The sequence below is a fragment of the Cheilinus undulatus genome, linkage group 14, assembly GCF_018320785.1.
Source record: "Cheilinus undulatus linkage group 14, ASM1832078v1, whole genome shotgun sequence".
Lineage (NCBI taxonomy): Eukaryota > Metazoa > Chordata > Actinopteri > Labriformes > Labridae > Cheilinus > Cheilinus undulatus.
In genome coordinates, this window is record NC_054878.1 from 10,688,730 (window position 1) to 10,714,511 (window position 25,782).

Genomic DNA, 25,782 nt, shown 5'->3' on the forward strand with positions numbered 1-25,782 from the left:
CTTTATGTATTTATTTTTCTTTAGAGTGACTCTAATACACCGTCATAATCATGGATAGTTTATACATAGCTCATTTTCAACAGCAGGGGTATGAGGCCAGTTATGTTGGGATTTGGCAATGAAATTAATTCGAACTGATGTGTATGGTAGGACTTTTCTTAGATATGAGTAGAGGGGCCCAAAAGAAAAGGTTGCAAACCACTTCTGTAAACAATGGCAGCCAGTGAAGAGATTAACGTGGATTTATCATGACTGGACAACATTTCTGTAAGAACCACACTAAGAATTTTTCTTGGTGGAATATGTGGTTTGCTTTTCTCTCAACCTGCTTTGACAAGCTTTCAGTTTACCAACTGGCTCCAGAGAGCCAGGCAAATGAGCTCTTCATATAGTATGTGGCCATAAAGACATGAAGTGCTCCAAAAATTGTTTTACCGGGTTGTAAATACGATTATTTCTTCTGTAAAAATCAGCATTTGAACATGGGGTGTGTATGTGAGTTCCATTGTTTCTGAAGCAGACCTCAAGTGGACACTTGAGGAACTGCAGTTCATTTTTCCACCACTGAGGATGCCGCTCGCCTCCTTTCCACTTGAAACAATTAAAAATGCCCTACAATTTCTCCTTTTTATGTATCTTTCTTTGATTTGATTATTTTATAAGCTTGGCTTCAGAGAAAGAGTAGAGACAAAGATACAACAGGGTGTCTTTGTCCAAAGCTAGTAATGTTGCTAACATTAGCTGTCAAGTCAATGTTTTACACCCCAATCTGCCTCTACAGACTAGCATTAAGTTGACTTGATTTTATGCTAGTAAGCTAAATGTACAGAATAGCAATGTCAATATTACATTATGCTTACTGAAAAAACTACCACTAATTGTAATTAGTGGAGTAATTTGTGAACTAAAAATTGCTAGAATAAAAGAATAATACAACAGTCATAAACTAACTCCATTACAATTTTCCATTCAGCTTTTCTGGTCAGGGCCATTTTTTCCAATTTATCTTTATAAAGTTAAGGTCCATAAACAGCAGTGTTCAATAAGGCAGGGAACTCTGGCTGGGAAGTGATGCAGGCTGCAGGTGTCTGTGAGTCTGCCGTCCTCTTTCAGAAAAGTCCTGAAGAAGTGTTGTAGTTGAGTCCTCCTCTGTAGCTCTCCAGGCTCACAGTTTGCACGCCTTTGCCACCAGGTAACTTGAAATCTCTTCTGCTAACCAGTTCCCAGTGAAGTTTTGTCCATCTCTCTTATGGCCATTGAGTCTGTGTCTAGAAGTTGTTCCTCTGTGGTTCATAAAAGCATCAACGGTGGCTGGCACATCATCGTCACTCACTCAAGTGGAAAAACACTGAGGCAGATGTACACGTCAAAAGCTGCATCAAAAATAGTGACAATCATGGCTTGGTTTACAGGGGGGAAACTAAAATGCTTCAAAATGTTTCTAGAGTACATTTGAGCCATCATTGTTTTTTTGGCCAATCTGTGTCTAAAACTCACTAAATTATGTGGAGCTTCTGTACCCAACTGTAGCACTGTATATTCTTACTTTCTTGCTGGTGCCTCCAGAGTGTACAACCCAACTCCAAAAATACCAAATTGACAGAGAATTATCAGCATTAATTATGTTTGCCTGTACCTTTGAGCATGAGTAAGTATTCTTTGTACTTCTAAGTGGGTTGAATTGTCATTGTGGTTGTCTACACAGATAAATGCTATGACAATATTTTTTATATTAAACCCTCAGTTTAAGAAATGGAAGGAGAAGTCCTCATTAAGTTATGGCCACAATTTTGCAACCCCACACTGAGGAGGCTTGGCCAGAGGATGCCCCGAAGTCGAGGGGAAGATGCTAGCAAATGCTTACAGTCATAAGCAAATCAAATTCAAGCCATTCATTCCAACGATTGGAGGAACCAGTGAGAGATGGGAGTTCAGAAACTAAAAGGAAAGATATGGTTTATAACTTAAATGGTACATGAAGATTCACAGTTATGGGGAGGCCATGATTTGGCAAGGTCATAGGATGCAGCCTTTCATGCACTATAAAGGGTATTCAGGGCAAACTGTTGTATTTTTTAGTTCTATTTGCTCATTTAAGTCAGACGATTTTTCCTCACAGGCAGTTTGATATAGAAACCATCATGTTCCTCTTTCAAGGGTTAAAAGAAACTGAAAACTTTAGTAACTGGAAAAACCTTCTAAAAGTTGCCCTTACAGTAAGACACACTTCCAGGAAGGGGAAATATGCTCTGTTCTGCACCAAAGAGGTTGAATGAACTTGAGTTTGTTTGAAATGTGAAGTAGATAAGCTGGCAGCACCTGTCTCTGCATAAACACAGGACCTTGAAGCTTAAAGTGAAACTAATTTCCACATTTGATTGTCTCAGATTGGGAATTCGGCCTGCATTTGGCTTCATCAGGGTGAATTACTTTTAGAGATTGATAGTTAACAAGGAGGAATGTAAGGATAATTTTTGCCCTCTTTAAAGATGTATATCCTTCTTCACAGCCTTCATCCCGTCTTTCAACTTATCCCCATTAGAGACCCTCTCATATCTGCTTTGTGTCAAGTATCACATGGTTTGTGAGGCCTCTCATTTATTCTCAGTCTTATCACTTTAACTGCAGCCTAGCCGGCCTCCCACACCAACCATGGTTCATTTGAAAGGTACAGTGGCCAGGTTGTAATTTTGGAGCTACAGTTAATGAGCCATAAGCCTTTTGGACAAAGTGCAGCGGGACTCCCATCACCAAACGGAGGTCACCGCTTCCCCAAGCTGCTTAATGTGGTCCAACTTCTGTTTGACAAGAATCTTAATACATTGTTTTCATGGACTAAGAAAGTTCAGAGGTCTGTGTGATGGATCCGGTTTACAAGAGTCCCAGCAGGCTGTGGCTAACTTTATGTGCAGACCAGATACCTGAACTCTTTTAACTGTCAGCTAGATTTATAATGATGGTAAGTTACAAGCTAAGAGCATAAAATACAAGACTAAAATAGAAGCCGTGGAAGAACTTGACTCCCTCAGTTCTCCTTAGTAGAGAAACAACACTACTTTTTGGCTTGTTATAATGAAATAATAATAATAACTTGATTTGTATAGCGATTGGGTTTGCGGGGGGGACCACATCATCTGCTTTTTGCAGATGATGTGGTTCTGTTGTCTTCTATAGCCGGTGACCTGTAGCAGGTGTCAAAGCAGTTTGCAGCTGAGTGTGGAGCAGCTGGGATGAGGGTTTGCACCTTCAAGACCAAGGCCATGGTTCTCTTCTGGACAAAGGTGGATTGCTGTTTTGCTCAAGGTGAAGGACTTCAAATATCTCAGGGTCTTGTTCACAAGAGAGGGTAGAAGGGATTTTGATTGGTGCAGCATCAGCAGTATTGCAGGCCTTGTACGGGACCATTGTGGTGTAAAAGAGCCAAGCCAGAAGGCAATGCAAGCAGCTGAAATTAGTTTCCTCGGAAGGATGGCTGTGTCCAGCCTTAGGAGAGAAGTCTGGCTGCAGACCACTGCTCTATAAGACACCCTGTCCCGCAGAAAGCCACTGTGAGACACCACAGGAATGGAAGTGATGTAAACTGCCGTTTGGCCATTTTAAAAGATGTTAGCAAACTGTGGCTAGCTTTAGCTACTCTGCTGTGATAGTGTGTTTTCTGTAAGCACACTGTTTGGTTGGCTGTTTAAAATGTTTTGTATTTAGGTCTTTAACAGTCAGGTTTGTTACTTTTGGTGTAAAAGGCTTCGTTGTCGTACACAACAAGAAAGGACAGGTTATTTGAAGTTAAGTTACTTCTGAATAATAAATCCTAAAAACTTATTCTTTTCCCTCTTGCAGCCTACCATTGTGCCTTTCTAATGACGCTATCCATGCCTTCATAGCTCTTACAGAGCTTATCTAGTTAGCCTGGAACTTGGGTGACTTTCTAGGACCTGTAAAGATTGACTCCACACCAGAAACTCTGATGTGGAACGTCTTTATATCCATTTTTTAAATTTATTTTTGATCAATTCTGCCACTAGCTTAGCATTCTAGCCCCAAATATTGCTTTCCAGTAATGCTTTGCAAGTTGTACCATTGCCGTGTTAAACTTTGCCAAACTGCACATCTTTAGAACGTTGGAGATGGCCTGAATAGCCCAACCTTGCAGGACCAATCAGCAACGAGTGGTAGTACTTTTGGGTGCAGTGGAGTTGTGACGCATTCAAGCAGCAGCAAGAGACCAGTGCAATTGTGGCAGAAGACATTAGTGTGCATGCTGCTAAAGCACCTGTTTTATCAGAAGTTGACAACATTTCTTCTTTAAAAGAAGAACAAAGAACAGCACTGAGTGGTTTTCTTTTCAAAAATGACAAAAGTTGTGTACTGACATGTCGACAGTCGCCATGGTTCGCGTTACACACCTCCCTGTGGAGTTTAGTCCTCGGTAGGTGCGCAGCTGGGTGGCGGCTACGTCACATGTTTTGTTACTATGATTGGCCCGTAAAGATGTGACAGACAGAACGTTCATCCAACCACACTCCAAGTTTTTTTCAAAGGCTCTGCCCTTTGCCAAACACTGTGTATGAGTGGTTTTCCAGATGGATGTGTGAAACACATCCATCTGACGTGCCAGGTTATGAATAGCCAATAGATAATAACAGAAAGAACTAGAATGACCATCTAAGGCGACAGACCCACGCCTAAGCAGCACCACCAAGGAACTTACTCTCCCATTGATTACTATAGTGTTCCAAATTTCGAAGTTTGAGAAAAACCAAACGGGTGCGAGGATCATCACCAATATCTAACTGATTCTTCCCTGTCACTATTCCAATATTCCCTGAAAGTCTGGTGAAGATCCGGCTTTCCGTTCTCTAGTTATCCTGTACACATACAAACAAACAAAGAAACAAACAAAGATACAGAACCCTTTGCATAACCCCCTGCTGATTTCATCGGCGTGGGTAAAAAGAGACAGAGAGTCTGTGATGTGGCCCTTGGTGTCACTGCAGACAGGAAGTACTTTGGCACAAAAACAGCCAAGGCAAAAAAGACAGCGCAGGGACCTTTTTTGCAAATATGTGAATATTTTCATGACTATTTGTCACAGAATGATTATTAATCAAATTTTATTTATTTATTTATTTATTTTTTGCATGTATATCCATCATGACAGTAGTTATTAACAGCCAGGCATCTTTAGCCTTAGAGATCTGATGAGCTTGAAGGAGAGCCTCTGCCCCCTAGCGTCAAAAGGAGTTAGTTGAGGTGGTTTGGACTTCTGATCAGGGTGCCCTCTGTGTACCTTTGGCATGCTTAACTGGGAGGACTCTTAGGAAGACCCAAAACCTTCTGAAACGACTATATATATCTCCACTGGCCTGGGGAAACCTTGGAACCCTCAAAGAGGAACTGGAAATGTTTCTGGGGAGAAGAATGTTTGGGCTGACTTGAAGGCATGTTGCTACAGCAAACTAGAGGAAGATGGATGAATGGACGGATGGATGCAGATGGATGGATGCAGATGGATGGTTTACAAAGTGCTTTGACAGATGGAGAAGCATACACTAGAAAACAAACAAAAACAAAATAACCAAGACAGCAAAACAACCAACAATATCAACATCCCTCCCACAATAAAATAACCCTGACAAAAACCCAAAACCCAGTACACAGATATTGCAGGAACCCAAACAATGCAAGAACCAGAAATCATAAAATATCATCATAAAAACGTAGGAAAAACAGGAACCCAACTACCAAATGAGACCAAGAGGGAAAAAAAAACAATAATCGATGAAACAATAGAAAAGGTAAGGACAAATAAAGCAGGGCAGAAGTAGTAAATTGAGATAGGATGAATAACATGAGAAAACAACTGATTAAGGACTAGAAACTTTAAAGCAGTAAAATTAACAGTCAATAGAGGCAGTTATAGAAAGAAAAACAACAAAAGAGGAACAAGCAGTAAAAACAGAGAGAGGAATCTACATTAATAACGACACTCAAGATTAAATATAAGCTTAAAAAGTCAATAGGTTAATGGGCTAAGAATAGAAATAGGCTAAACATAACATAAAAGCCAGACTATAAAAATGAGCTGTAAAAAAGGATTTTAAAAGAAGTGACTGATTCTGCATGTCTCATCTCCTCACAGTCTTTTCATTTTATTTTATTTCAGACTTGGTGTCAGAGAGGCCCATAATGGCTGCTTCATGGCTCGATTATCATTTCAGCATCACGTTAACAAGTCAGGGTGGATGATTCATGTGTGTCACCTTCCAAGAGTCTTGAAATTTAATTGAGACATCGGGTCATTAACAAAATGTTAAAATATTTGTACAAGAGACCTGGGATGTGGTCCTTTAAATAAATACCAAACTCAAAGTATCCAACCCTTTTTTGAGAACATTTTTCCCTATTTTATCAGTTATATAAAGCAACAAAAGTTATTGGGATTTCTTCATCAATTTACACCTGATAATTCAGACTCAATATTCAATATTTCACTGAATTGTCAGTGAATTGGGTCACAGCATGAGCATTGTCTTAAAAGAAGAGATTCACAACCCTAGAACGTAAGCTAAAAAGTCTAAAGTAGTCAGTTGAGGTGTTTTTGGTTTATAGCTGCACCGAGGTGGGTTTTTATAGAATGGGGATTTTGTGCCATTATCCACAAATGGGGAAAACTTGGAACAGTGGGGAACATTCACAGGAGTGGCCAGCCTACCAAAATGACTCCAAGGGCGCATCGAGGACTCATCCAGGAGGTCACAAAAGAACCCAGAACAACATCTAAAGACCTGCAGGCCTCAGTGGACTCAGTTAAGGTCAGAGTTCATGACTCAACCATAAGAAAGACACTGGGTAAAAATGGCACCCATGGGAGAGTTCCAAGGCCAAAACCACTGCTGACATAAATGAACGCAAAGGCTTGTATCACTTTTGGGGAACTATTCTGTGGACTGACGAGACAAAAGTTTAACTTTTTAGGAGGTGTATGTCCCGTTACATCAGGAGTAAAACTAACACAACATCTCATCAAAAGAACATCATACCAACAGTCAAACATGGTGGTGGTAGTGTGATGGTCTTGGGCTGCTTTGCTGCTTCAGGACCTGGACAGTGCCAAGAATGGAACAACCAGCTATTAGGTTTAGGGGCCAATTACTTATTTACATAGGGCCAGGTAGGTTTGGATGGCTTTTTCCCTAAGTAAATGAAATCATCATTTAAAATCTGCACTGTGCATTTACTCCAGCTACCTTTGTCTAATACTAAGTTTTGTTTGATGATCTATATATATGTGTTGGAAAAATTGACAAATACTGCCATTAGATGTCAAGTTTGTGGGTATCTGCTTCACGTCATGATAAAAAAGTTGCTGTATGTTTTAAACAGTCTCATCCTCCTCAGCAGGCCTGGCATCGCTCTCAGAAGGGAGTCGCAGAGTCTGTGACAGAGCAGCTGGGAGAGCTGATCTCATTAGTGGACTGAGGGGAGGTTTGCTGAGCTGGGCATTCCTCTGTGGCAGCAGAGGAGGAGATGCACAGCTTCAAATATGTTTAAACATAGAAATAAACCAGGAAGGAAAGGAGGCACAAGAGGAAAAGCAAATAACCACCCACAAAAATTCCCACAATAGGTGTTGATAAGAAGACTGAGAGCATTCAGGCCTTCAAGAATGTGAATTTGCAAAGATTAAACAATGCATAAATGTGGTAACGGGTCTCCTGTTGATTCACTAAAAATAAACTTCACCGGCATGGAATCTAAACTGAAATTTGGGTGATCTATCTTGAACTTTGAAATGCTTAGATTATGCTATATTTACCGTTTGCTCTGTAAGCTAAATTTAGGTACAGATAATAACAGTAAAGCGGTGGAGTGAAATGCTGTGAATGTTAATGATGGCATGGAGTCAAACTCTGTCTCTGCTGTGGTAGAGCAGCAGCATCAATCACACCCCGACAACAGGCAGCAGATAAGGAGCTGCTACTACGCACCAGTCTGAAGTAAGGCTGTTAGATTTCAGCCACTTCTCAGAGTAAAATCTGCTGTATGATCTAAAGGGAAACAGGGCAGACAGACAGACTGTTTTAAGACGGACTGTGATTATGAAGGAGATTACAGCTATCGCCATCCGCATGCATACTCCCTCTCCTCTGTTTTCTGAGGGTAAATAAGCTGCTGCTCAACCACTGCACTTCAAAAGATGCCAGTTTTCTCTTCGCTGAATTATTAACCAATGCTTTACTCTGGAAGTCTAGATTTCCAGGTAGTTTTTTTCCAGGTAGTTTCCAGGTATGCACCTGTAAAGAGTCGATTATCTAAGAAGTTTCCACTGCAGTTTTAAATCTGAGGGGTTGCACAGGCAGGTGGAGTTTCCCATCTTGCCCTTAGGCAGGGGGGCTAGATGTGTTTTATATGTGTTTAGCTGGAGGTTGCCTGTTGTACAGTGATCTCTGCTTGGGTTCCTTTGCTAATTTTTCTGGTGGATTATTGTTGTTTTTGATGTAAGATGCAGTTGCACCATGACTTAAGTTATCCACTGAGTTAGGGTTCCCACCTGTAAATTTAGATGCTTCTAAACGCACCATGAAGAGCAAATTATCAAAACTGTTTCCAGTGCAGTTTCAAATCTGTGGGGATGAGCAGGCAGAGTTTCCCATCATGCCCTTGGGCAGAGTGTTTATATGTGTTTTATATGTGTTTAGCTGGAAGTTGCCTGTTGTACAGTGATCCCTGCTTGGGTTTTTCGCTAATTTTTCTGGTGGATTGTTGTTATTTTTCATGTTAGATGCAGTTGCACCATGACTGAAGTTATCCACTGAGTTAGGGTTCCCACCTGTTAATTTAGACGTCCCTAAAAAGACACATAGCAGATATTCTTTATCAGTATGGATTGCCTGATTTGCAAGTTACTGCAGCTCTGTCATATTGTACAACAATTAATGCTTGAAAACTGTAGTTATAGTAGTGTGAGACCAATACGAACACTTTTCAAGTGTTATATTTAACTCTAGATTAATTTAAATAACACTGACAATTTTGCTGTGTATTTAACTTTATTATAGAGGTGTGACTTTACCTGAACAACCTGGTTAGAGATCTAGCTATTCTCTTGATGTTCTAACCAATAAGGAAAGATAATAACCTTGCAAAGCAGATGGATACGCCCATTTCCTTGTTTTTTACTGGCGAATCCATCTTGTTAAGCTCCCGTCTGAACCGTTTGGGCCAGGTTAGAAAGTGACAGGACCAATCAGCGACGAGGGGCAGTACTTTCAGACACGGCAGAGTCGTGACGTAAACAAGCAGCAACAAGAGGCCGGTGCAGTTATGGTGGAAGAGCTTAGCGTGGATGCTGCTAAAGCGCCAGTTTTATCAGAACTTGACAACAATTCTTCGTGAAAGGAGGACAAAGAACAGCAGTGAGTTGTTTTCTTTTCAAAAACAACAAAAGTTGAGTACTTACATGTCTGTAGTCGCCATGTTTCGCGTTATTCCTCGGTAGCTGGGCATGCTCAGCTCGATAGCTGCTATGTCCCCCCTGCCCCTCAAAAAAAAAAAACACCTCATAAATTCATACTGAATTTAACCCAAAATAAAACATTTATAATGATTTCGAAACCCCTCGTGAATAAAGGTTGAACATTACATCTGTGTTTTTTTGCAGTCTTCTTGTTATTTCTGGACTATTTTTGTTATGCTGTTAAACATTTTCTTTGGAAAGGTTAAAAATGACTGTACATTACCGATAAAGACGATTATGTTAGATGGAAGTGAAACGAAAATTGAGTTCTGAGAAATGGTGTAAGCTAGGCTATACAGGGCAGAGAGGGGAGAGGGGGAGAGACATTTAAACCAACAGGAGAGAGAGAGAGAGAGAGGGAGGGAGAGAGGGAGAGGGAGGGAGGGCATGGCTGCTCCTGGAGCTCCGACAGGAAACTTTCCTCATGTGGCTCCCTCCACTCTTCAGCAGGAGCAGCAGCAGACTGACTCCATCTCTTCAGTTCACCCTCTGAAATGCACTTGACTGGTCAGTGCGACGTTAACGGGACGTTTCTCCTAACAGGCATGGCTAACCATCCTCATTCAACGGCACCACTTCACTGAGGATAACTGAGTGGACCCGGGAGACTTTTCTTCGATATACTTTGGGACTAAATGACATTTATTTGACTTGAATACTCGCTGGAGCGGAGGATGGAGACGGTGTTTTACCTGTTAGCCTTCATGTTGGCCCGGGTTTGCTGGGGTCTGGGGTATTCGGAGTCCAGTATCCAGGCGGGACAGAGAGCAGCCAGCAGGCACAGGTAGGAGCAGCATGGGTGTGAATGTTAGCACCTGTGGCTCATTACGGTTCATTGCTTTTGTTAGAGGTTAAAGGGGAAGAGTTGTCCAAAACTCTCATTAGAGAATATTAAAGAACTGAGATGATGGGACCGGTCCTGTCATGTGGTTCCCAAAATGAGGTCTGGGGACCATAGGGGGTCCTTCCAGACCACCTTTAAAACACAATGCAGGGGTCTAGGACTGAAGCAGCTGTGAACAGGGTGGCTTACTCTTTTAGTTTTGACTGAAATTTTATCAAAAAAGGGAATGGTGTTAATCATTGGTAATAGGCTAGTTAGTAGGATAAACAATTAATTGATCTAATTATTGTAAGACGATTTAAACAGACTGATCTGTAGTTTAAGTCTAACTTAAAGAAAGACCAAATCATCATGTAAACATGCTCATTCAGGACATGTTTACTTGATGATTTAAATGGTAACCTTTTGTTGTGTTGTGGCTGCATGTGTACACCAAAAACAGTGATTTAGGTCAGAGTGCAAACCTTTGAAAAGGGTTTCTCTCTGTTGTCATGTAAACTGGCTAATTGCAGTTCCCCTGAGAAGATAGAGTAAATGCATACACATTATGCTTCCAGTTATTAGCCATGCATGAGTCGGGGGGCTACTTTACTGGACTTCTGTGTTCTGTGCTGATCCCTATCAGTCAACTCATTTTTGACTTTTAAAAAAATCACTTGGAGTAGCAACCCCGCCCATCCTTCGTCCACAAGGGAAGGTAATTTAAGGAAGTTTTGAATCAAAAATTTGTTGGCAATTCCTTAATAATAATCAATTGTTGTGATGTCCCTTGGCAAATAATTTCACATATGATTAAAAGCAAATTGTACGGCTGTTAAGATGACAAGTTTAAAGAACAGACCTAGAAAACAGACAAGCTGAGCACTGTTTGTCTAAGACAGTGCAGAAAACCCAACTGCTGATCAAAACTAGCCATACAGCTGGTAAAGCCAGCCCAAAAACAAGCTCAGTTCTACAATACAAAATAAGCCAGTCTGACAGTCTGACTTCAGACCGTTCATCTCATCCTCCATGAAAACATTCACATGTAGCAAGGGTAGCTTATATAGCTCTGTTAGCTACATAAACAACATAGATAATAGAGCTGCACAGCCAAAATAGCTACATATGATATCTACATACATGACATCTACAAAGCTTCATTAGATAATGGAGCTATGTAGCTAACACAGCCACTTAGCTAACATAGCTACTTGGCTAATTCTAAGCTCAGAAAGCAGCTACATATTTACCTTATCTATGTAATCTATGTAGCTATGTTAGCTTTAGCCATATTTGCTAAAGCTCATGCTAACTAAGCTAAAATAGCTAACACAGCTACATAGCTAAAGCTCACAAAGCATCTATATAAACTATGTAGATGTTATCTATGTAGTTATGTTAGCTAGGGTTTATGTTTCTAAAGCTAACGTCGCTATGTTGGCTTATGTAGTAACATTAACTACTTTGCTAATGTAGCTAGCTAACAGAGGAGAGGCAAGCCACTGCTATCTACTTCTAAAACGAATCTATACATCATTTACCCAGGGTAAGACCTTTCACCTTTTCTCTGCTCTGTTTATGAAATGTTGTTCAGTATGTAATGTTTGTAATGCGGTTGTTTCGTGAATATAACTGCCATTTTTGTTTTTGTTTATAAATGAAAGTGAATTAGAAAAAAAAAATCAACTGGGAATACGTTGTACCGGCAAATTATGTAATTTCTCTTCCGACTAAGTAACACAGTACAGTCAAGTAACAGTCTGTGGCATGACTGTCATGTCATATTTTCTAGATTTAGGCTAACGGAGAAAGAGTGAAACATTTCCAGCCTTGTTTTGGTTTTAGTCTTGATGATAGTGGCTTAAACTTCATGAAAATCCAAAATCAAGTATTTCAAAATAACAGAAGATTTGGCACATTTTTCATGGGTGCAACCTACATACTCAGCTCTGCTGCTCATCCCACAAATGCATGATCCTTACAAATGTGGCACCATTTAAAAGGGTAATAAACAGGCTTTCCAACGGTATAAGATTTATTACTAAGAAGCATTGTTACAACAAAGAAATAATGTACCAAACACAAATTTTCTTACTTTTTGCTTTAAGTTTATTTCAATATTACGTAAGACCAATTAAAACAACTGGTTATATGCCCACACAAGGTATCCAGATGCAGGAGAGTGAAAAAGCGGTGGTGTTTTCTGTGATTCATCCATGAGTCATAGTGGATAGTAGACATCTGTGCAAAGTTTGAAGGGAATCCCTTGCATCGTGTTGTAGAATCTAGTCAACAGCAGTAATTCTACTGGGTCAAAGAGGATCAGCTGTGCTCCGTTGCTTTACTAGTTGTCACAAATTATTTGAAAATGTCGGGGGCAATTTCCAGTTCAGTTGGACAGCTTCATGGAAGCTGCTGCTCTGGGTCTGTGCAGCCTGTTATCCTCACAAGACATTTTCATCTTGACAGGAAATCTTGTGATATTTTAGTATTGCAAGATCTCTTTACAAGCCTGAGCTGAATGTCGTCACTTGTTGCTTTTATTTTCTCATTAGTGCATTTCTCTATTCTTCTGTCTGTTTTCATGTTTGAGTCTTTTGTAAAGGCTAACGTCAGTGGACGAGGCTTTGTGTTTTTTCAGTTTACAGGGAGTAATGTGTCACATCTCTAAATACCGAAATTCACTGTCAGTTAGTTTGAGTCTTGATATTTCCTGTCACTGTACAGCCATAGTTCCTGTCAGATGCTCTGTCTAAACTGTAAGGGAGCCCCCCTGCCACTAGTGGCCGCTGTATAAATGGTTAATCACCACTGTCATGCTGCAATTATGCTCTTTAATCCAGTGTAAACAATAGCAAACTGATAAGCACCGATAGAATGGCACAGTTTAGCACTATTTTGATCAAGATAATAGGGATAAAGTTGTACATATGTGGTTCCAGGTTGTAGTCACAGCTGAAGTTAACATGCTCTGAGTTACTGTTTTGGGAGAATCCGTGATCGATGACTACATCCTCCTCCCTGTGGGGGCTCTCCCAGAATGGGGAGTGATGGGTGGGTGAAGGAGTGTGATGATTCAGGGGGCCGAGAGCTGGACAGGGCTTTCAGGGATTACAGATATTTACTGTTTCAGGGCCCCGAGTGAAAAGTTCTCAGGGGGTGCAGAATTTTTAAAGACACCCCCAGCCTCAGCTTTGTTTCAGTGGAATCCATCACTTGGACATTGCTTGTTTTCTAGGGAAGTTGAGGTGAATCATCAGCTCCATGGAAGTGATAAGTTACTACAAAGTTTTATTTTTAGACATCAGTATTCCAGACTGTTTTTGGTCTACCGCGGTTATGTTTGTTTTAATGTGCTGTCACAGCCTCAGTGTGTTATTAGCATGTAATTGAGCTTCTCCCTGAAGCCATGTCCCCCAATACGTTGAAGACCCCCTTTATTTCTCTGAACAGAAGCTGTGAGACTGTATCTGACTGACTGAGAAACTTAGGGCTCATTAATTGACTGAATATGTGTGTGCATGTGTATGAAAAAGGGGTCACAACACAAAGGCTGAGTTAATGAAGGACAGAGTCTATACCTCGCACATGTGGTCCGTGTCTGCCTGCATGCCTCCATGTGTTTGCACTTAGCCTGTGTGTACGTGTGTATGCAAGGCAAGCCAGACTTCTGGGAGTTGATCCTCTGCAATATGAGATTCTATCAGGTTTCTCTCCACATCAGAGCGGCTACCGCTGCCTGAGTCATGATGTGTGGACGGCCGACCTCTTTGGTGTATGATGAAGCTGAACTCTTGGCTACTGTGAATGGGAGACAGCAAGAGGCATATGACTACAGAGATACTGAGCCAAACATGGGGAAAGAAAGGCAACAAACCTGTTCACTTGGATAAAGTTAGACAAAATCAGTGCTTTTATGTTAAATAGACTGAAATGTGTTAGTTTGACTGAAGTTGTACTGAATTTAATTTCTCAAAGTCTGCATTCTTGTTGCATTTTGGACATTTTTATACCAAGAGACTGAACTGTAGTACTTCTGTCCTTATTATGCATTAACACTGTGACCTTAGGGACTACGGATATCATCGCTTACTTGCCCGCCTCTGAAGCAAACAGCTTAGACCTCATTTCTGTGGCCCTCTTTCTGTAGCTTAGTATCCCTTTATGCTGTAAGCAGGGAAGCTGCTGGCAAAACAAATAAATGGGGGTAAACTGGTCACAAGCTAAGAGGCTAGCCTTGCCTCTTTAACAGCTTTTCTCCCTTGTTTTGTCATACAAATGCTGTTAAAGAACTTTGCTTTTTAGTCAGTGGGGTACAGGTAAGATTAAAATGACAACTTGTTGTTTTAAAGATATGAAAAAGGCAAAAAGGTCCCAAATGAAGAGTTGTTTCTGAACCAAAAGACTGGCTCTAGGTTTCTTAGAACAGCCTTAATTTCTATCACTTTCAGGTGAGGCTTGGCAGACGAACTAAAACATACTTTTATTACGAGCTATCAGATATTACATCATTTACATGATGTTTTCCATTTGGTATCCAAATGCTTCAGAACTTAAGTGACATCCCATTCTTAGTCCATAGGGTTTAATATGATGTCAGTCCACCCTTTGCAGCTGTAACAGCTTCAGCTCTTCTGGGAAGGCTTTCCACAAGGTTTGGGAGTGTGTTTATGGAAATAATTGACCATTCTTCCAGAAGCGCATTTGTGAGGTCACACACTGATATTGGACGAGAAGGCCTGGCTCTCAGTCTATGTCTAATTCATCCCAAAGGTGTTCTATCGGGTTGAGGTCAGGACTCTGTGCAGGCCAGTCAAGTTCATTCACACCAAACTCTCTCATCCATGTCTTTATGGACCTTTCTTTGTGCACTGGTGCACAGTCATGTTGGAACAGGAAGGGGCCATCCCCAAACTGTTCCCACAAATTTGGGAGCATGGAATTGTCCAAAATCTCTTGGTATGCTGAAGCATTCAGAGTTCCTTTCACTGGAACTAAGGGGCCAAGCCCAGCTCCTGAAAAACAAGCCCACACCATCCCCCCTCCACCAAACTTTACACTTGGCACAATGCAGTCAGACAAGTACTGTTCTCCTGGCAACCGCCAAACCCAAACTCATCCATCAGATTGCCAGATGGAGAACCGCGATTCGACACTCCAGACAACGCATCTCCACTGCTCTAGAGTCCAGTGGTGGCGTGCTTTACACCTCTGCATCCAACGCTTTGCATTGCACTTAGTAATGTATGGCTTGGATGCAGCTGCTCGGCCATGGAAACCCATTCCATGAAGCTCTCTATGCACTGTTCTTCTGCTAATCTGAAGGCCACATTAAGGTTTGGAGGTCTGTAGCGATTGACTCTGCAGAAAGTTGGCAACCTCTGCGTACCAAGCCCCTCAGCATCCACTGACCCTGCTCTGTCATTTTATGTGGCCTACCACTTTGTGGCTGAGTTGCTGTTGTTCCTAATTGCTTCCACTTTGTTATAATACCACTGACAGTTGACTGTGGAATATTTAGGAGCGAAGAAATTTCACCACTGGACTTGTTGCACAGGTGGCATCCTATCACAGTACCACACTGGAATTCACTGAGCTCCTGAGAGCAACCCATTCTTTCACAAATGTTTGTAGAAACAGTCTGCATGCCTAGGTGCTTGATTTTATACACCTGTGGCCATGGAAGTGATTGGAACACCTGATTTCAATTATTTGGATGGGTGAGTGAATACTTTTGGCAATATAGTATATGTAGCTAAAATATCTTTATCACCCCCTTGTGGCTGGCGGCAGTATATGTGATAGGGACTGATCTCACTGTTCAATGCTCAAAGTTGCATTGATTTTGGGAGGATATTTTTATAAGAATATGTTAATTAGACAACAACATTGATTTTATTTTTGTTTCTTTCAATGTCCGTCCCCCACAGCATTGGTCAGGAAAGCTGGCCCTTGTGAAAATGGAGTTGATGACCCCTGATCTAGACCATGCCGCACTGCCATAGTCTAATATGCAAGCACTTTAGCCATGATGTGCACACAAGTAAACAGATCCAGAGGATTTGGAGTGGACACAAGCTCTGTGTGAGTGGCTGCAGACACACGCCAGTGGAGGTAAAGCTGTGAAAAATTTCAGGTAAAACACAACTTCCCCTGCACTTGTTCCTCTCTAACTCATATCCATGTAGGATCTCCACATACGCATCGATTCTGGCGTTCCCGGCTCTCTCACATGGATGAAGGCTGGGTAGTGCTATAGATTAATGTATAATTTAGGCTGATAACTAGCTGAAATGAGGCATATTGCCATCTTTGTTGTAGAGTCAGGTGTCTGTAATTGATTCACCTCATGTGCTCGTATGGGGACAAGGACAGCAGTCCAGTTAAAAAGCCTAGCTATAACTGTAGTTTGACTTTGCTGTGCATGTAAAAGTAGATAGAAAGATTCCTGAAAAGGCAACTTTATGTAATAAAAACCTTCGACAAAAACAGAAGAAAGTGAAAAAGACAGAAACTCTAGAGGAAGTGAGAGAAACTGAGCAGGCATGACAGAAGGGTGAAAAAGTAAAGAAAGTCAGGGCCAAGCAACTCACCAAGAGAAGAAACAGACTGTTTAAGAAGAAAAGAAGGGGCCAGGGTCCTTAAATGCCTTCCCCCTGCTGAAACCAGTAGGCTATGAAGGAGTCAGCATGACTGGTCTGCGACAAACACACACAATCAAACCACACACACTTCCACTGTGACGCATCGGGGAGAGGAATGCGCTGGCCCGTGGCAGTGCGGTTTGCCCTTCTGACATCTGTTTGAACTCAATTGATCTGTTTTGACAGATGTGTGAAGTATTCCATAAGCGGTAAAGGCTGTTGAATGAACTGAAGACATCCAGCAGGGGTCTAACACGGGGGGCTTAGGAGCACCCAGAGCTGTCCCAACACATCTCCTGCCAAAATGTCTGAGCTGCACGTCATCCCGTCAGTTCCAGGCAGTGACAGGGGAAGAGGGACGGAGCCGGCTGTTTGGAGTTTGATGCAGGTGGACTGCTGATGTTTTTACGCTCACGTGCAGTTTAAAGGACGCAACATCTGAGCCGAGCGGGGATTGAATACAGACTCGGGACGTCTCAGTCAGGAAGCACGCTTCATTTCTTCTCCTTTTTTTTCTTTACGCTAGCACTGAGACGTGACCCGAACATCATCTTGATCTTCTAGATGAATGGAAATATATGATTTAAATCTCAGTTATGGCTGTCAAAAGACTTATTTATATTTATATTTCAAACAGCATCTAATCTCAGAATCTCTGTAGTTAATCGTGATTAATCCCATCATTTTTATCACATTCTAAAATTCCACTATTTTGCAAAGTAACTGACTTCCTATCCAGACTAGAGATGGAGGCTTTTAATCAGTGTCTAATTTTGTTTTTCTGTGCACTTTTTAGAAGCCCATTTCCAAAAAAGTTGGGGCACTGTGGAAAATGTAAATATAAAGAGAATCCAATTGTGAATCCCATAAATCCATATTTTATTGATAATAGAACACAAACAACATTTAATTCGATGAAACTGAGACATTTTACCATTTAATGAGAAATTATTTCACATTAGCTCATTTTGAATTTGATGGCGGCTACACATCTCAAAAAAGTTGGGATGAGGCAACGTTTAAAGACATTGTCTATATGGGAGCATATGTTGCTCTAATGATAGTGCCTTTCCAGATGTGTTAGCCTCCAACGCCATAGACACTAATTAGGGTTGGGTGTCGTTTGGGTTTTTCTGATACCAGTGCTAAGTCAATACTTTTTTATACTGTGTCCAATGCCTAAATGGTGCCTGAATCGATACTTTTGAGAGAAAAAGGGTGCTGAAAGTCAGTGGGAGAATAAAAGCTGTCGGTAAATGATTCACAGAAATATCTTTAAAATGTTGATATTAGAGCTCAAGAAACCAAAAGGAAACCGGCGACTTCTTTAAGAGGCTCAAGCTAAATTTATATACTGGCGTTGATACCAGACGAACAGTAAAGTAAATGTGTCTGTCAATGTGATTAATTCCTTGGTAGGAAAATGCAAGCAGAGCAGAGACGTTACTCCAGACAACAACACATCCAAGAAGTTAGTTTCATGCTCTGCTGAAATATAGTCAGCGCATAAAAAACACTAATCTTATTACGTATTTGTGCCTTTCATTTGGGGTGGCATGGGGTCACATTGGGGTGGCAGGGTATTGAAATGAAGTGTTAATATCGGTAGGTAGGATGTGTTGGTACCGGCACCATGTCAGTACCAGCTTTCGTTACCCATCCCTAGCACTAATGCAACCCCATACCATCAGAGATGCAGGCTTTTGAGATGTGCGCTGATAACAAGCTGGATTGTCCCTCTCCTCTTTAGAAGGAAACGGCATCCATGATTGTTAAAGAGTTTCTAAATTGTAATTAATCTGACCACAGAACAGTTTTACATTTTGCCTCAGTCTATTTTAAATGAGCTTTGGCCCAGAGACAGTTGCTGCATTTCCGGATCCTGTTCACACATGACTTCTTCTTTTCATGGAACAGCTTTAACTTGCATCTGTGGATGGCACACAGTGATTTCTGGAAGTGTTCCTGAGCCGATGCAGTGACTCCCAGGACAGCATCTTGACTGTTTTTAATGCAGTGCTGCCTGAGGACACAAAGATCATCAACATCCAATACTGACCTCTGGCTTTGCCCCTTCTGCACAGAGATTCCTCCAGATTCTCTGAATCTTTTAATGATATTTTGGACTGTGGATGGTGGGATATTCAAAGTCTTAGCAATTTTACATTGAGGAACATTTTTATGAAATTGTTCCACAATTTTTAGAAAAATTAGTCACTGATTGGTGATCCTCTGCCCAGCCTTACTTCTGAGAGACACCACCTCTCTTAAATGCTCCTTTTATACAGAGTCATGTTACTGACCTGTTGCCAGTTAAAATAATTAGTTGAAAAATGCTCCTCCAGCTGTTTTCATTTGTGCCACTTACTTTTCCAACCTTTTTGTTGCTCCCTTCTTTTTTGAGATGTGTTTCTGCCATCAAATTCAAAATAAGGAAATGTATTCATGACAAGGTTAAAATGTCTCAGTTTCAACATCTAATGGGTTTTTTTTATTTTGTCTTGTTATTAAAATACAGGTTTGTGATATTTGCACATTATTGCATTCTGTTTTAAAGTACATTTCACACAGTGTCCCAACTTTTTTGGAATCACGGCTGTAAACTTTTTTTCTGTCATATGTCACTACTTTCGGGCCTCATAGCTCAAGACTGCGTTTTATTCTGGTTGGCAGATTAACAAACAATTTAAAACTCTGGCGTTTTGATCATGCTTCTCTATGCCAAAATCACTTCCTGCCCCCCATCTAGCATTTTCAATGTGATGAGACGTCATCTGCAAACAACCTATTGCCCAGCCCTGACCAGCCCTAATGTCAGTCTAGGGCCATATCAAATAAAGTTGTTTTTGGTCTTGTTGATTTTAACAGGAGCCAAAGAGGCGACACTTATGAATGTCTTTGTGTTCTGGAGTTATTGGCGCACTAATATAACTACACACAATCTGGACCCACATTTTTATGAAGGAACTAGGGCTTCAATGCAATATCCTCCAATTTAATCTGATGAAGCTACAAACTTCATGGCAACAGTTTGAGTAAAGCCCTTTCCTGTTTAGTGTCACAATGCCCCCAAAGACAAAGGCAGACCCATTATTTTTTTGTCCTGGCTTGATGTGAAAGACCTCGCCTGATGTTCACAGAACCCTGACCTCAACCTCATCCAACAACTTCAGAGTCACACTCACCCTGACCGTTTCCTAACCCTGATCCTGTCCTCTATATGTGAATGAAGAAGAGTTTCTTTACTTCATGGCATTTTTGACTTCCTGTTTAGATTAAGGGGTTTTTATGTTTCATCTTGGAGTTCTGTGTGATTATTACAACTAGGACCGCCATGATGTTATTTTTGAATAAATTTGTTGGCATCTTTTAACTTGATAGCTGTGAAATATACTACAGACACCCTCATTAGGTCAACTTTTTAAAGTAGCTTATACTCTGTTAATGGTTTTGGTTTCAGCATTTGCACAGCTGATATAATCCCATCAGACTAATCTCTATTGTTTATTTATTGTTGACTAATACTAAACACACAGAATGTAAATTCTACTGACAGGGTGCTCCGGATTAAACAAAAGGTGATGTCAAAGGAAGCAGGAATACATGAGAGTGACAACAAAAACACGTCCATTTTAGTTGTCAGATGGTAACAGTAATGCATAGGATGGGCCACAGTAACAGACCCTGAATGGAGCAGGGACACTACAGCACTCTTGTAGTTGGCGGTCTGTACTTCTGTATACATCACTTGGACAAAAGTATTCGGATGCCTGACTGTTACACCAACAGGAATCTGTTTTCAACAACAATGTCATTGCATTCTTTTGTGATACTCTCTGTTATGTACTTTAACATGGAGTTGGCCTCCTTTTGCAGATATAACAGCCTTCACTCTTGGAAGACTTTCTTCAAGATTTTGGAGTGTTTCTATGGGAATTTGTGCCCATTCCTTCTATAGAGCATTTATGCAGTCAGGCACTGATGTTGGACAAGAAGGCCTGGCTCACAGTCTCTGTTCTAGTTCATCACAAAGGTGCTTGATGGGGTTCAGGTCAGGCAAGTCAAGTTCTTTCAAACCAAACTCATCAAACCATGTCTTTTTGGTCCTTGCTTTGTGCACAGATGCACAGCCATGTTGGAAGAGACAAGGGCCTTCCCCAAACTGTTGCTACAAAGTTGGAAGCGTAGCATTGTCTAAAATGTCTTGGCATGGCAGGCTTGCATGCGTCTGCATGCATCCAGGAAGCTCCTGCTGCACAGTTTATCTGCTTACATTTATGCCAGTGGAAGTTTAGAACTCTTCAGCTATGGAATCAGCCAAGCATTGAAAACTTTTACACATCATGCACTTTAGCAGGTGTTGACTTGCACTGTGATTCCACGCTGCTGAGTTGCTGTTGTTCCTAAATGCTTCCACTTTCTAATAAGATCACTTACAGTTGACTGTAGAATCTGCAGCAGGGATAAAATTACCCAAACCATCATATTGCAAAGGTGGCATCCATCACAGTACCACACATGACGACAATGATCTTTTTTACAGCGACAGATTTAGTATCACAAATGTTTACAAATGGAGACTGCATGGCTGGGTGATTTTATACACCTGGTCTGATTGAAACACCTGTTCTTGTTACTGAATCTAACTTTTTCCTTGTGTGTTTTGTTGTGTCTGCCTCTGTGGTCTTACTTAATAGTAATTTTGAGTGTAACAGCCACTAGATTGGTGTGTAAATTCAGCCATGTGTGATTAGTTTTTCTTCATTTGGACGGTTTCCACATATGACTGAAGCAAACCATGACACCCTGAGTGTGACAGCTCTGGATGAATACAAATACTGTTACCCCCCTACAAAGTAGCCCCACAAAGTAGGCACAAGACTTTTTATCCTCTCTTACATTTTTAGAGTGATGTGTAAAATTTTGAATTTTATTTTTGCTGTGATGCAAAAGTCAGAACAACTAATTATGTTCCAAGCTGCACCATATTTCCACGCAGTGAGGCTGTAACAGGATTGTCCTGGAGAAGAACTTGGAAATTTTCCAGATTCCCTTTATCCACATGATTTTCTGCTTTCTGCTAATTAGACAAGTAAAGAAATCTCATTATATATGGGAATGCAAATGTGGGAATGGGATCCATTCCAGTTAGAGCGATTGTGTCCTAATTACCATAGTTCCCAGCATGCAGTTCAATGGACAAAGCTTTGTTTACCTTGTTTAAAGTACAGAACTCTATAGGGAGATAAGGGCCTCTTCCACTGGACAAACATGATTGGATCTCTCATCTTAAACAATAAATAGAGAACATGACTAGGCATTAAACCGTGAAACACTTTTGTAGCCGCCTTTTCTATTTTAAGTAAGAGTATTTTCTTAGGCTTTAAGGGAAATTCTGCTTCAAACGCACCGCTCCTTAAATGGTTAAAATTCAAGTGAGACACAAAAACCCTGAGTGCAGACCTCAGAGCGTGATCTATCTGAGCACTCAGGCTAAAACAAATGGCATTCTCCATATATCTTTGTGACCGCCAGGCTAAACAATCAGAGAGAGGTTTACACAGTCACACTGTCCCTTGATGTTGGAACGGGTCCATAGAGAAAACGGCGTGCGCGTGAGTAAAACTGCATTTAAAGAAGGCGCAGAGAGAGACTGGAAGAATGTGATTGTGTTTGTCCGCTGGCGTGCGTTCACTCAGCCGTGAGTGAGAGCGCTCGAGTGTGCAGGCCGTCGTTGGTGACAGTCTGTGTGCTTTGCTCCGTGTTTACAGGGAGATACCTTTACAAGGACGTTGGAGGGGCGCTTGACCTTTGGGTCACAGTTCAAACATTAGACCCGCCCCTTTCCATCCACTCATTGAGACGCTGTCGAAGCCGTCCCTTGAAGCTAAATGAAAGATCCTTCAACAATAGGCGCCGCCAAGTGTTTTCTTTGTTTAAGCACTGAACCCCCGTTTTCTTTCTCTTTCTGTCTTTTATTCCTTCTTCCTCCCACTTACTCTCTTTGTCACTCACTAGTCCACTTTTACACAATTCCTCTCTGTGGGCCTCATGCAGAGATGCTGCTGAATTAAATGGACCTGGTATGTGAGGTTGAGTTGTCAGACTTCTACTTCCTGCCTCGTTGTTGGAGTGTCTGTTTGGAGTTTAATGAGGAGGTGAAATTTATTGGTAAATAAAATGATGCTCAGACAGGTGTAAGAGTTCCACTCATGCTGAGTTATAGCTCAGTAAATAAAAGAAGATGTGTTCAGAGTTTACTGCGTAGAGTCTGCTGAAGAGGTAATGAAATCTTTGTTTGTTTGACTGCGTCTGCAGGTGAAGGGCAAAGTCTATTTGTCTAGGTTAACATGCATGTAAGTGTTTTTCAGCGCTCTGTGCTTGTGTTTATGTCTGGTTTGTTTTAGAAATGTGTGCAATGAAAGTGGGGGATCAGGCCTTTCCTATCACTGCGGTCTGAGTAAACTCTTCATCAAAGATCTGCACATTCACATTAGAGAGGGGATTCTGTTAGGGATGCTCAAGTTTGGATTTTGTCTAAAATTTCCAAATTATGGTTGATATTGATTCTGATACCTAAATGTAGTTCAGACATTAAACCTCCATCCTTAAAACACACTTCAAAATCAAAGAAATGAGGACAAACAAATAAAAAGACTTCTGACATTAGTCAGACAGTCAAGCCTAAGACTTCTCAAACTTATTTCTACATTTGCCTAATATTTACAGCTGATATGTGGATTTAATATCAGGAGAAATTTTCATATTTGCCAATACAGATACTTCAGTTTAAAGCTTCTCATCAGATCTCATTCTGAATGAAAAATAACTGTGGGTTATTAGTTGTGACTGAACTGTAAATTTACAAAAATTTAATAAATTTTTACATTGAAAATTTTAATGTTTGGTGTAAATTTTACTCTGCTTGCAGAGTAATGTTTTAGAGCTGTTTTTACTCTAAAACAGGGGTGTCTGTCCAAACTTTTTCCACTGAGGGCTGCATACAGAAATATATAAGGATGGTGGAGCTATTTTTTATAATCCTACCCTTGAGGATATTTAAAAACAATAAAACCAATCTAATATGCTCAGATATGCCAAGTTATTGAGTATGCCTAAATGGTTAACAGCTGACAAGGTAAAAAGACAAACATTTTCAGGCTTTTGGGAGGCTGATCAGATTTCAGGGGGCCTTGTGCAGGTCTGGCTACCACTAGCTCCGCCCCTGAAATGTTACTGGTAGTGCTATTGGCTGCAGTAATCCATCAGGGAGTTATAAATCAAGATATTGTTATGATTTTGGTTGCAAATGTGTTCTTCATGTACTCTCACTGTACAGGGGGTGAATTTTTTTTGGACCTCAATGGTTTAGATTATATTTAGGAAAAACCTTACTGCGGACCGATTGGCGTGTCCCATTTGATTAACAGATAGCTCAACAGGAAGAAGCTACGTTTCTGTCGACCAGAATGCTAGCTAGCTAGCTGACAGGAAGTTGCGCTTAGTGGGCAGGCCGTTAGGTTGATCCAAAGTTCGGTTGAGGCCGCGATTTCAATGTGGAAGCCGCCATTGATCGGCTTCAAGAGCTGTTTGAGTCCGCCTGTTGTAAGCAGATGGCTGATGTCACACGGGGTTTGTCCAATTCTTTCTACAGTCTATGGTTATGATGCTTCAAATGATCCATAGACCGCTGTGGCTGATTGGCAAAATTTACCTGACAATGAACAAAAAAACAGCATTTAACTGACTGTTAAATTTCAATAAAGGCAATGACATCAGCTAACAACAGACTGTACTGAGATGAACTGCTCTGTGACTTTATATTTTAGTGTTAGAGGGGCGGGGTAGAATACTTGGAACTGGAAAAATGACCTCTCCAGATTTTCATGTGTTTAAATATAAAGGAAACTTCAACATGGAGCTTTGTTGTAGGGGTGTACATCACCAGAGTCATCACAAAGTTATGTGGTGTTGATTCTTTACATCAAGGGCTCCCAAACTTTTAAGTTTATGACCCTCAAAAATCATATGTTTTGCGATCAAAATGGAAAGTTTTACTAAAGCAGCAATTCCTTTCCCCAGCAACAACTGAAGGTTTAAATAATAACTGGAATAGTCATTCAAGTCCGTCAAGAGAATGTAAATGTAATTCAGCACTCTCTTAATGGATTTATCAATGAAAAGGCATGAAGACGAGGGAGACGGAGAGTCCTCTATGATCTGTAATTGTAACGCGCAATTCACGATCTGACTTAGAGGTCACAGGATGGTGAAGCTTGTATCTTTTCTGCTCTTCCTGTAGCGTTTAGGATGGCTGTAAACACTGCGTTACTGGTCTTTAACCTGGAGTCTGCCATAATATTTGTCAGTTAAGTGACGGTTGATGCTGGCCTGTACTTCCTGCCTGCCTTGGCTGACTGGGCGGCAGCATTAAACTCCAGCAGGGTATCATTCAGAACATCGACAGGGAAGTTCTCAAAGTTTGAATCCATCCATTTTTATGCAAGCAAGTCAGTTGGTCTTTTTTAATCGCCCATTTTTGTAGTTGATTTCATGTGTCTCATTTTCCAGTTGATTTAAATCTTTGGGTGTTAACTTTTTCATTGTGCTGCCTCTGTCTCTTCCTTTTTTCCTAGAGATTCCCTCAGGTTGCCATGGTTTCTCCTACCATCTAACAGCTGCTGCGCATTAATTTGGAACAGTGTTGGCCAGAACTATTCGAGAAGTTCCATAGGTGTCCATATATCAGAAGTTAATGGACACCAATGAAACTTCCAGAGCCAATCAGAATCAAG

At 41.0% G+C, this 25,782-nt stretch overlaps 1 protein-coding gene and 1 long non-coding RNA gene across 2 annotated transcripts in view; one reads left to right on the top strand and one right to left on the bottom strand.

Moving 5' to 3' along the window:
• Nucleotides 1–5,135: 5,135 nt before the first annotated feature.
• Nucleotides 5,136–10,324, bottom strand: LOC121521683. Its single transcript, XR_005992871.1, has 3 exons — nucleotides 10,210–10,324; nucleotides 9,461–9,535; nucleotides 5,136–5,549 (listed from the first exon to the last, which is right to left on the bottom strand). It is a non-coding gene; the product is annotated as an uncharacterized LOC121521683 (long non-coding RNA).
• Nucleotides 9,879–25,782, top strand: part of emilin1a (elastin microfibril interfacer 1a) — a 52,458-nt gene continuing 36,554 nt past the window's right edge. The window contains exon 1 of the mRNA XM_041805816.1: nucleotides 9,879–10,301. Within this exon, the coding sequence (XP_041661750.1) occupies nucleotides 10,192–10,301 (110 nt within the window). The 5' untranslated portion in view covers nucleotides 9,879–10,191. The remainder of the gene's footprint in view (nucleotides 10,302–25,782) is intronic.